The 12359-nt window shown below is 47.2% G+C and overlaps 1 protein-coding gene across 3 annotated transcripts in view; it reads left to right on the top strand.

Annotated features, from left to right (window-relative positions):
- The first annotated feature begins 446 nt into the window (after window positions 1–446).
- The window catches only part of LOC101162619 (cyclin-I), a 31200-nt gene continuing 19287 nt past the window's right edge, over window positions 447–12359 (top strand). Inside the window, exons 1-14 of one of the 3 annotated variants that reach the window (XM_023960920.2) lie at window positions 447–876; window positions 1416–1527; window positions 3023–3072; window positions 3290–3388; window positions 3468–3535; window positions 3612–3847; window positions 3926–4057; window positions 4132–4249; window positions 4327–4398; window positions 4458–4593; window positions 5681–5809; window positions 5986–6178; window positions 6446–6583; window positions 7330–8663. In XM_023960920.2, the coding sequence (XP_023816688.1) occupies window positions 760–876; window positions 1416–1527; window positions 3023–3072; window positions 3290–3388; window positions 3468–3535; window positions 3612–3847; window positions 3926–4057; window positions 4132–4249; window positions 4327–4398; window positions 4458–4593; window positions 5681–5809; window positions 5986–6178; window positions 6446–6583; window positions 7330–8663 (2934 nt within the window). In that variant the 5' untranslated portion in view covers window positions 447–759. Of the gene's footprint in view, window positions 877–1415; window positions 1528–3022; window positions 3073–3289; window positions 3389–3467; window positions 3536–3611; window positions 3848–3925; window positions 4058–4131; window positions 4250–4326; window positions 4399–4457; window positions 4594–5680; window positions 5810–5985; window positions 6179–6343; window positions 6584–7329; window positions 8664–12359 lie in introns of those variants that run through there. The other 2 variants (XM_078955571.1, XM_078955570.1) reach the window with 2 other exon arrangements.

Raw genomic sequence — 12359 nt, 5'->3', positions numbered from 1 at the left:
AAGTCAGACATTTTGCTGTGATGGTAGAGTTTGCATGATATCACTGTGAGTTTTCTCCCTTTGCCCCTCACAGTTTAATGTTTTATAGGTTGGTTTGCGGTTTGAACTCTTATTTTGAAGTTGTTTTTTAAACTGTTGCCATCAAACTGAATTGTTTACTTAATTAATAATAATAATAATAATAATAATAATAATAATAATAATAATAATAATAATAATAATAATAATAATAATATATAAATAAATAATGTTTGACCATTGTTGTTGTTATTTATGTCGAACGTTTCTGTATTAACTTTGTTGTGATATTTTATTGTAAAACGTTTTCACACCTATTAATGTCATTTGTTTGGAGGGGGTCATCCAACTTTATTCTAGGTCTATTTCTATTATTAAAAACTTTTTTTTTTCAAATGTAGCGGAAGTTCTTGTTTTGTTATTGAGTTGGACTTCCGGTTACAGTCGGAGCTTGAACACGTGTTGATCGAGGTTCTTGAAGAGCTGCGTTTGTCCGTGGTGTCTTTGGACGCCGCCGTGTTTTCACCTCGGTCTGGACGTGCGTTCGTGGGATCGAGTGGATTCCTGTCACGCGGCGGTCGCGCCGACGCAGCTTTCCTTTTGTCCGACTAACAGGCGCGCGCCGCGGAGCTAACAGCGTAGCCGAGCCGTTAGACATGTGCGGACGTGTTCCCGGGAATCACCCGCCGTGACACAAATCCGGACGCCTGGAAGTTACTTCAGCAGATCAAAAGGGATCGAATGGATCATCGGTTCCCTCTGAAACTTTTCCCTTCGTTTTACAACCACGGACCCCCGAATTCGAGGCAGAAGCCCTGCGCGGGCGGATGGGGCAGTTACGAGCGCGTCATTCCTCAGGTGGGTCATTTGGTGCAACGGCCTGCCTCATGGTGTGTCATCTCAATCATCATCCATATTCCCGAAACACGGGGCTTCGATTCCGGGACTCCACAATAAATGCACCTTAGTGTATGTCGCTTAGTTATTATGCGACATAGAAAATAATTGGTTCTTTGTCATGATAAAGACTGAAATATAAAGATGTGTTTTTGTTTTTTTACGGTCTACAAAAGGTCAGGGACTCTTTTTAAAATGAGACAGGATCATGTGCAACAAAGAATCATCACGATCCATCTGCAGCAAAATTACCTCAACGACCAAAACACTAGAAGGAGCTGCATGTCCAGCAAATCCAGGCTGAATGTTTATGTTGATGAATGTAAATGAAACTAAAGGGTAATAATTGGAATCCTGGTGTAAGGCAGGTCTGATCAGCGCAGTGGTGGAGTGAGCGTCTCTCTAGCGTTTGATGCCCATCACACCTTTTTTGCAGATTGGCAGAAAAATATCTGGTTTGCAGAAACCGCCTGAGCTTCGCTGTTTCTGTGTGTTTACAGGAAGGGGCGGGTCCTGGCTCCAGCTGGTCCTTTACCTCCAGACACCAGGTCAGCGGGGAGACGTGGCTCCACGCCGAGCCTGTGCCCGTCCCGCTCCTGTCTCCCAGAAGCGGTGAGCTGCTTTCTCCTGCAGGAGATTGAGCCTCTGCTACGAGACGAGGCATTTGATGTGATTCTATCCACTGAAACCCGTTTGTCTTCTCCGCTGGAAGAGTACGGCGGCATAGATTCATGCATAAGGAGACACTGATTGTAGAAAACTCTCTGTTGCACAGCAGGTTGATCTCACAATCGTCTGGGGAGTTTTGGAGAATCCTACAAATCAAGGCGTTCCAAGTCCCATTGGTCTTTGGATAATGGTGATTTTGTTTTTAGCCAAAATCCTGTGTCGTTTTCTAGGACATTGAATCTTCAGAGCAGCAGGAGTTCATTAGAAATTCACCTCTGCGTTGTGGGCGGGACTGTTGGCGCAGAGTAAGCACGCTGTCGTTTCCCTGGCGTACAGCCCCTCACGAATCCAAGCTAACGTTACCGTTAAAAAAAACTGTACTGTAGCTACACAGAAGTCCATTTCTGATCCAGATTCCAGCTCAGAGCAGGAAAACAAAGACGTTCATGGGTCTGTTGGTCTGCAGGTGGATGATCAGAAAGGGGCGGAGCATGGAGACTTTGGCCACGCCCAGCACATTTGTTGCTCAACAAATAAGCTCTGTATCAAATGGAATTTATCCTGATTTACAACAATTTAAATAAAGAAATACTAATTTTGTCCTCAATCATGAAAAAATGTCGGAAGAACACGTTAAACACAGAGAAGCTTTAAGCTTGTAGAGCAGCTTAAAGAGCCTTTACCTTTCCCTGAGAACCTTTCAGAGTCAACAATGTCCACATAGGACTATCTGTTACCTTTGACACAGTTCTTATGAAATATAAGTTACTTTCAGCTCATTTTCCAACCTGGAAGTAAGATGACTCGATCTCCGAGGCTCCGCCTTTCTCTCCTTGTGGGCTCCGCCCATTTCATGACATCATCCTAGTGTCTACGTTTCTCCTACGAAAACATTCAAACTTTTCCAAAGATGGATGTGCATATTGTGTATTGAAAGGAAAGCGTCTACCCGATCACCGCTAGCTTCACTGAGAGAGTGGGCGTGTCTATTAGCCTGGAGGCGGGGCTGGCAGGGCAGACTCTTCCTGAAAGGGGCGGTTCCTCACTTTGTGATGTCACAGTGTGAGAACGCACTGGTTTTGGGAGGGGCTGGTGCTCAGAGAGCAGGTTTTTAGAGGAACACTCAGACATTCATGAATGGATCCAAATACTACTTTGGGTTGTTTATAGTGAAGAATGAAGATTATAAAACACTGAAAAGCTCCACAAGTTGATTCTGCATGATAAAGACCCTTTAGAACGTTTCACCTCAGGAGAAACGGACTGAAATAACAACTTAGGATGAGAAGTTTACTGAAGTTGATCCACTGGATCACTGGAGCAGTCAGCTGATCATCAGGGGGCTGGAGAACCTTCACGTTTTCAAACAGGGAAGTGAAATGTTTGAGGCTGTTTTATTGAATACAGTGGTGTTATCTGTGAATGTCCTCTGTTCCAGCTTTTCTCCCATCTGTGACGCCTCCAGAGCCGGCAGACTTCACTGAACACGTAAGGAAGCAGCAGTTCATGCACTGACAGCCTCATATGGTTCCCTTTGATGGCAGAGCATCAGCCAAGCAGGGTTATGATCAAAGTGAGGCTGGCTCTGCTGCGTTACTCAGCAGGTCCTCTCTCTGCTCTGAGGGAAACCAAAGCCGGAGGCTACACTTCCAGTGTTCTGTTCCTAAAGTCCCGTCAGATTCAGCAGATCTCTCTTTGCGTGTAGATGCAGAACTTCTTCACTGATCACTCCCATGATGCCTTTGGCTGCATGAGCAACCTTCTGGGAGAAAGCTTCGACTTTGCAGAGACGAAGAGGAAAAGGGTGAGTGTGCGCTTTGCGTCCCTGTCAGTGACCCCTGTGGTGACCCCTGTGGTGACGGTGGTTTTTGTGTGATGAGCAGAGACAACCGTGGGAATCGGCCGACATGTCAAAGACGAAGCACTTCCTGGACCTGCTGAAGTCCGGCGTGTAAGTGGACCTTTCATCTGAGCTATGACGTCTCGACCCGCGGTCTGATGCTTTTGCTTCCACCGTCGGGCCTCAGATGTCAGCGGTCGTATCAGAACCGGACGGTCACTCGGTACTGCAGCCTGCTGTCGGACGTCGTGCACGACATCCCTCCACAGCTGCTGGGCTCCCTGCTGCACGAGGAGCTGGCGGGCCAGAGGGACGGCGTGCTGTTCTCTGAGGCAGCCATCGGCGGCGCTCTGGCCTTCGTCCCATTCTCCCAGAGCCACGGCTGCCTGCTGTACCCCGGAGGCCGTGGACTGGACCGCCTCAGTATCCCTCAAACATGATGCATGATTAGCGCTTCTAGGACTTTTCCATCTCATGCTGCCTCTTAACGCAGTACCTCAGACTTCCACGGAGTGGCGCTGCAGTTCCAGCCTGGGAGCTCAGTCTGTGTGGACGCCGGCAGCAGGAAGCCCCTGAGCTTCCAGCTCAAAGCCCCCATCAGACAGATCAGCTGCACGTCCCTCTTCAGCGACTGTGAGAGCACGGAGAGCATCGCCTTCTGGGGCCCGCCAGCACGCCGCTCACCTGGGCGTGTCTGCTGTCTGCAGGTTGCGTGGGCGTGCGCTCGGATCACCTCTGTGGAGTCTGGAGGTTCAGCGAATGGAGCGAGCCACGGTTGCTGCAGGTGATCAACACCCGCGAGGTCTCCACCTGCGTTAATGTCAGGTCAGTGGTCGGATTGGCCTCAGGGGACGCAGAAGAACCAAACACGAGTCCAGGTTCCACTCTGTCTGTGTCTTCAGCCCCCATGTTTTAGGTGAAGTTCTGGTCGCAGGTGAGAGTGGAGCTGCTGAGCTGTGGACTGTCGGCAAAGGGTAAGTTCTGCTGAGCAATCGGGGGGGGCACACAGGAGAAGCTGAAGCCTGTTCTCCAGCTTCCAGAAGGTCCGAGTGGAGGACAGCAACTTGTACTTCAATGCCAAGTCGCCATGGAGATGGTGCGAGTTCTCGGCTCACCCAAGAGTGATGCTGTACGCCGACAGGACGGGGGCGGAGCTCACGGATATGAGGGTGAGTCTGCTGCTGTGTCCGGATTCCCGCCCTATCTACTAAAATACTATACAGCGTGGCATTATGTAGTGCCGTGGATTTTAAAAGCAATTCGGACGCCATGAACACTACTTTTTTTTTTTTTTTTAAACAGCGGATATGATGTCATTGATTTCACAAAGTTAAAATCTAATTAATATGAGCGTTTTGTGACTATTATTTATGAGTCCACTGTCTTCTGAAGATAAACACGTTGATGGTTTATTAACAAAATACATTTTTTCTTATGGAAAATTGTTCCGCGCAATGCATTGTGGTCTATATTCACCAATCTAGTGAGCATCGATGCACGCTGGTTTTTCGCAGAGACTTCTGGGAAATTTCTAGGTTGTCTGGATTTTGGAATTGTAGATTCAGACAGAACTAGAAAATGGTGAAAACTCTATATAGTATCTGCCGACATATGCCGTTGGCTATGTCCCAAATTCCCACCTTAACCTCTACATAGTGCACTATATAGGGCACATGTGTCAAACTCAAGGCCCGGGGGCCAAATGTGGCCCCCCATGACATTTTCTGTGGCCTGCGAGAGCATCAAAGTTTTTAATTTCTTAAAATAAAAAATAAAATTGGTGTGTATTTATTCATACACACCAATTTGGACTTGAAACCTCAGATTGGTCAACTTATACTTTAGGACTTAAACACTGTCCATATAACCTAACCTGACAGAATTAAATGTAAAAGGATTTATGCTAAAGTAACAAGCAAACATATGTTTCTATGCAACTGTAATTGTCACTTTAAAAAGTTAGAATAAATAAATAATCAGTTATCATTAAGGTGTAGTTACATTTATTTTTCATTACATTTAGTTACATGTATAAGTTACATCTGGCCCTTTGAGGACAGCCACTATGCTGATGTGGCCCCCAGTGAAAATGAGTTGGACACCCCTGTTTTAGGAGTTAGGGAAGGAATTCTGACATCTGCACTTTGCCACAAAATGGCCGCAAAGCCACAGGTCCTGTGACCGACCCGTAATAGAAATGGGGGTCTGAGGTTTCGCCTCTCTTTCCTAAACGCCGTCCCCCCCGGGTCCCTGCAGGTCACGCCGTCCTCGGGCAGCACGCTGTTCCGGATCAGCAGCACCTCCGAGTGCCGCAGAGGAGAGCGGCTCATCCTGTCCAGATATCTGGGAGACGGTCACCCGTTCCACCACCTCGTCACCACGCAGGTTCCTCCAGTTCTCATGTTTGACACAAACAGCAGGATCTCTGTGTTCATGTATGTGCGTCATGAGCAGGCTCTGGCCCTAGACCCAACCGTCAGACGGTTCTGTTGTGTGCCGGTCTCTGCTCTTCATGGAGCGTTGGGCCGGTTTGCCTTGAGCTCCTCTTCTGTGTCCTTCAGTACTCGGCCTACATCCTGGACGAGCGGTTCCCCTGCGTTCCCATGCTCAAGTGGGATCACATGATGGCGTCTCCCCCCGTCTTCTGTCACGTCGCTGCCAGCTCCGACTCCGCGCAAGGAGCCGCCGCCAGAACTGCTAAAGTCCTGCTGGGCTCCCACAGTTCCCAGGAGATGGTTCTGCTTCAGTACTCGGGTCAGTACCTCTGGAGAGGACCGCGCACCAAAGAGCGGGTCCATTCAGTGGAGTCAGGATTCTGTTCTGTTTATAATCATGTTTCCATTTCAAAACCTGTTTTGTTCAGTTATGGAAACTGAAAAAGGCGGAGTTTGTATTAAATCTTTCTGGATTACTCTAAAGAATTCTCCCAGGACCTGGTCATGAAGGAAAGTGGTCCGAGGATCTCATGAACCGATGCAGCAAACTGCTAGTCCAGGTCTTCCTCTGCGTCTCTGTGTCCAGGAGGCCGAGCACAGGCCAGTGTGAGCCGAGGTCCCCCCCAGGCTCTCCTCAGACCCAGAGACAGTCTGAAGCACCTCCCGGTCCAGATCCCTCACCGGCTCCAAACCGCAACCGGCAGACTGTCTGCGCCTGCCGCAGGTACAGAGGGGGAACTCTTCTTCATCGTTCTGTGGCAGCCGTGGATGGGTGGGACTTCCTGGTCACGGGTTCCTTTAGTCCATTGATGCAGATCAGAGGCGTCGAACTCGAACCCTGTAGTTACTCTCCAGGTCAAAGGTCACGAAAACAAACGTCAGACTTGAACAAGATCAGCAACAATAAAAGAAGTGGAACGATTCATCAAAGAGCTGATTTATCCAACTCAAAGCATCTGGGCCAAAAACACTATTTACTCGCATTTCCTCACCAAAAATGTCATAAACTGGTCACCAAAGAAAGATGGGGGGGGGGGGGGGGTTGTTGCTCATTTTGGATCTTTGTGAGCCACTTAGTGGTGGTGGGACCGGTGCAGTCTTGTCTGTGGTTTCTGATGTCCACCTCTTGGGTTCTCGCTGTGGCCTCAGGTGTTTTCTTTTTCCGACCTGACGGTTTCATTGTGCTTATAGCGTAGACGGGTCTGAGGATGCTGTGATAAAGCTAGTAGAGTACTGTCCCCCCCCTACATCTGTCATTTGTGAATGAATAATTCCTTTGTCCTTTGGATTCTAAATTGTGTTATTTAAAGGAAATTGCTTTTCTTTGTCTTTTGATTTATTTATTTTTTGATGAACATTGATGGTCTGTTGACCCTCAGGATTCAGGTCTGCAGTCCTGGATCACTGTTGGCATTGCAGACCTGCTTTTATGACATAACATGACTTAACCTGCTCCTTGTCTTTGTCCAGGACTGACATGCATCCTCCACAGAGCAGGAGGAGGAGGACGTGAGGAGCACATGTGTGTCCTGCAGCTGACAGAAGCCGGAGACGTTTTCTGTCAGACGCTGGAGCTCCTGGACTGCAGCCCGTCAGGAGCTGCGGCAGCAGAGAGCTCGCCACCGAGGACACGGACGGCAGCTCGGCAACCAGCAACGCCGCTCGACTCAGACTCGTGGAGCCATGGGGATGCAATCGGGCCAACTCAGGCCACGCCCTCCGCCGTCCCAGAAACTCCAGAAGGAAAACGAGGCTCAAGGAAACAGTCGTCTGATTCCTCCTCTGAGGGCTCGGAGTACGAGAGCAGGAGGAGAAAGCTGAGGCGGATGCAGCTGGAGGTTTTCATGAATGACGAGCCAGAAACGACTGAAGAGAGAGCAGCAGGCGGAGCTGAAGGTGATGAAGAACACTGCGATGAAGACTGCGATCAGACCAGCAGCTGCACTCAGCAGCAGACCTCACCAAAACTCAGCAGCAGAACTTTAATGACATGGAAACTCTGGCTCCAGAAACTGATGCGAAGAAGTTGTGAAGAGAAGCCCCGCCCCCGCTGGCCAGAGCATTTAATAACCAAAACCAAAGTTCTGCACCTGCCAAGGTCTGGTTCTGGAGAAACATCAGAGAAGGAGCAAGTGGCGTGTCTGCAGCAGAAACTGCAGGCCTGCATGCACGGACGCTCGCTGCTGCTTCACAGCGCCGTCGCCGAAGACCTCAGGGTGGCGTCCGTGCCAGAGCTGGTGAACACGGACGTTTGGACGGATCCGCTCAGCCAACGACTGACCCTGTCCTGGCAGGGCGAGAGTGCATGGAAGGCGTGGTGGGACGAAGAGCTGGGGTTGAACCGCGATGCCAAGATGCAGAGTCTGAGGAGGAAGAGGAGAAGGCAGAAGGAAGCGAGGAGAGCGGCGGGGCATCAGTGGGAGCTGAGCCACAGCTTCACCTCCTCCTGCAGCAGTCAGTCACAGCTGGAGGACTTGTCAGACTCCGCCGGCTGCTCTTCCACATTGAGTCAGAGGCAGTGGTCTGACACCGAAGGTCCTGGGGTTCCGTCCCAGCTGGCTAAACGGATCCAGCATGAGAACCAAGGAGGTTCAAGCCCCTCCCTCTGTGACGCTGACGCTCCAGTTCCCGCCCCCGCCACCACACCTCAGAGACCCAAAGATGCACAAAGCGGTGCGCAGATCCCCGACCCGTCCCAAACCCCCTCCCTGTCCCAGATGAAAGGCTCTGAGGTCACACCAGCCAATCAGAGGAGGACCAGGCGACCCACGGAGGACTACCTGAGCGCTCTGTTTCCAACACAGGTGAGGGTTTTCACCCGCCACGGCACAGGACGGTGTCGTAGACGCCTTCACCACACAACCTGCGACATTTCTATGAAGTTTACCACGAAATTAAAAGACAGTTTACTTTTAGCATTAGTGATTGAGATTTGGGTTATGGAGCAGGAAGAATCCAAGATCAGTAAGGATGATGGGAGGATGAAGAGTGAAAAGGTCCTCCTGACAACATACCTGTGGAGGTCTGGAGGAGTTGAGGAGTGGTGGTTGTAGAGTTTCTCGCCAGACTGTTTAACCCTTGTTCTATCCAATGACCCCCCCCCCCTTCCATTGAGGTGTTCTCCCTACCATGACAAAGGTGGATAAAGGTGGAAAGATTTCATGTAATCCATGGACACCAGTGAAGATCACAAATCATTGAAGAAAAAAGGTTCAGAGCACTGTTTAGTGGGTCTAGATCAGTGTTTTTCAACCTTTTTTGAGCCACGGCACACTTTAACCTTGACAAAAATCCCGCGGCACACCAGCATCCAAAAAAAAAAAAAAATAAGCAGAAATTCATGGTCTCTATTGATCGACAGCCCCGCCCCCCCGCAATCTCACGTGCATTTTGTGATAATTGTGGCCAAAAAAGCAGGACGTTGCGGCTGTTTTTTCTAAGAGATGAAATAAAAGTTAAATTAGAAAATTAGAAAAAACTGTTTGTTTGTCCGTTGAGGTTTCTAGACATTTCACGCGCACTCATTGTGCGCTCGGACACTGGCCCTTTAAGCCAACGCATCATGGGAGATCTAGTGTGAAAACTGCCGAAAAAGGGCAGAAAGACTCGCGTCTGTGAGCTTCATTGTTTTGTTCACGGTCTGACACGGTCTGACACCGGACTCTGTGGAAAGCCACACCGCTAAAGACGAGCTTTAGCTGGTATTTTTGTTGGAACTGAGAGAATTTATGAGCAGAATTAAGAACAAGGAAGTGAGGACTTTAACCACTTCTGATTGGTCAGACTGCTGACATGTGATTAAGCCTTCAACAATGATTGGCGGAGACAGGTAAAGGGGCGGGACTTTTCCGCAAACCACTATAGCTGCAGGTAAATACCGTCATTCTTATCAAAATGTCTTTAATAGAATCAAATAAACACAAAGAAAAAGTAATTTTAAGATCTTTTATATTCCTCACTACTCAGTGTTTTATCAGGGCCTGTTTGGATGAACAAAGAGCTCATTTCCTGGAGATGGAAAATGTTTTTAGATCAGTGAATGATTAATGAGGGTAATTTCCCACGGCACACTTGACCATCTCCCACGGCACACTAGTGTGCCGCGGCACACTGGTTGAAAAACACTGGTCTAGATGACCCAACTCCCAACGTCAACATTTGTGGACAATAGCATTTATTCATGCACAGAAAGAACCACGGGTGTGATACGTATGACTGCACCAAGCATCAGATTTGACATCCTTCCTGTTTCCATGGTGATGGACAAAGTGACAGATGAGGATAGACGGGAACCTCTGTAGATCAGGATGTTTGCAGATGACACTGTGATCTGTTGTGAGAGCAGATGGGGTAACATCTGGAGAGGTGGAGGTTTGCTCTGGAAGGAAGAGGAATGAAGGTCAGCTGCAGCAGAACAGAGGATCTGTGTGTGAATGAGAGGAATTGAAGAGGAACGGCGAGGATACAGGAAGCAGAGGTGGAGACGGTGGAGGACTTTACATTCTCAAGGTCAACAGTCCAGAACAACAGAGTGAGGCGAAGAGCAGGTTGGAACGGGTGGAGGAAGGTTTCAGGTCTGATGTGTGACCAAAACACAGAGTATCGTCAAGAATGCAAGAAAAGGTGCAGCAGACTGTGGTTGGAGCAGCCATGTGATTGGTTTAGAGACTGATGCAGAGCTGGAGGCAGCAGAGATGAAGATGCTGAGGTTCTCTATGGGACCAGGATGGATCCATCAGAGGAACAGACGATGGTAGATGCTCTGGAGATCCATGCAGGGAAGCAGATGGAGATGTTTGAGAGGAAGAACAGTGATGATGATGGTGAAAGGATGCTGAGGTCAGAGCTACCAGGAAAGAGGTCTAGAGGAAGATCAAAGAGGAGGTCCATGGATGTAGAGGAGGAGGATGGTTGGTTTGAGTGAGGAGGATACAGAGGAAGAAGTTTGATGGCAGCAGAAGATTCACTTTGGTGCCCCCCATAGGGATCAAGGTTATTATAGTTAACGAAAACGAACGAAAAAACTAAAACTAGAACTGTAAAAACATTTTCGTTAACTGAAATAAAAATAAAAACGAGAGTTTTTAAAAAAACGAAAACTAAATAAAACTGTTTGTTGTGTGAATAAAACAAACTGAAACTAAATTATATTAACCCCAAAAAATACTTAGTTTTCGTCTTTGTTAATACATAAGTCTTTTGGGTTGAAATAAAATCTATTTACTTCACGCTGCTAGTTTTACTGTGTATTTGACCCCTACGGCATCACGTAGTCTGTGACGTCACATGATGTCTGTCAGACACTGCCGGCTAGCGTGGTCATAGACATTTACATGAGCGTGATGGCTGCATTAAAAGTTGGGAGAAAGCGGGAGAGTCCTATTTGGGACTTTTTTGGATAAAACGGCGTCGAAAACAAAAGCAAGTCCCTTGTAGTAGAAGCAGGAGACAAAATTTGTGGAACGCTCCTCAAAGGGAAAAACCCTACGAATCTAAAAGTACATTTAAAAAGCGCACACAACAAGCAAATCAACAGTACCTAGACAAGCTAGCCTGTCGCCCGCCCTCCCCCGAAAAAGAAGCGAGAGCAGGGAACGTAATGCTGTTATCGGCTGTAGTATTTTAATTTAAGGATGGTTGTCCTTGTGTCCTCTGAATAATAAGTGTTTCAAAATGTATCTTTGATTGAGTTTTTATTATACAATACTTATTCTGGTGATTTTGAATCATGCACCTGACAAATATCCTAATTTACAAAAAAAAAAAGGAAAAAACTAAAACTAATAAAAACTAAAATAAAACGAAGCAATTTCAAAAAATAAAAACTAGTAAAGCTGCCTCTAAAAACTGATTAAAACTAAATAAATTTAAAAAGAAAAATTCAAAACGAAATAAAAACTAAAACTAATAAAAAATCTGAAACTATTATAACCTTGATAGGGAGCAGCTGATAGCTAAAAACCATAAACGGTTCCTACAGGACATTCTTGTTGTTTCTATCTGACTGTCCTGTCACGTCAGTTTGATCTCAGTTAAAGTTGATCTTTTCACAGCAGTAAATGAGCAAACATTCTCCTTCTGTAGAAAATCTTCTCCCGTCTTAAACTATAAGAACTAAGGTGGTAACAATTAATCAACTTAATTGCTCAACTTCAGTTCCTACCATCCAACCAGATCCATCTGTCTGAGGCAATTTGCTAATCGAATCAAACTAAACCATAAAAAAAAAGGTTCAAAATTAAATTAATTAATTGATCGGTCTTGGAACATTCCATCTGGATTGAGATACAGCAGGTTTATGTGACTATAAGGTCAAACCAACCAATCACAGCAACAACACACATGTGATGTCATCAATGTCCATCATTCCAGTCCAATGTGTGGACAGACTTTGAATAAAGTCATGTGACCATCCAGAGTCTAGAATGTTCTAAGAATGTTCCCTTTGGATTCTCTGGATGTGGAAAAACAACAGTGGTGAACTTTAGGAAACTAACATG

This window comes from Oryzias latipes, chromosome 12, assembly GCF_053564925.1.
Source record: "Oryzias latipes strain Hd-rR chromosome 12, Olatipes_Hd-rR_3.1".
In the NCBI taxonomy this organism is placed as follows: Eukaryota; Metazoa; Chordata; class Actinopteri; order Beloniformes; family Adrianichthyidae; genus Oryzias; species Oryzias latipes.
This window is presented reverse-complemented; position numbering and strand designations above follow the sequence as displayed.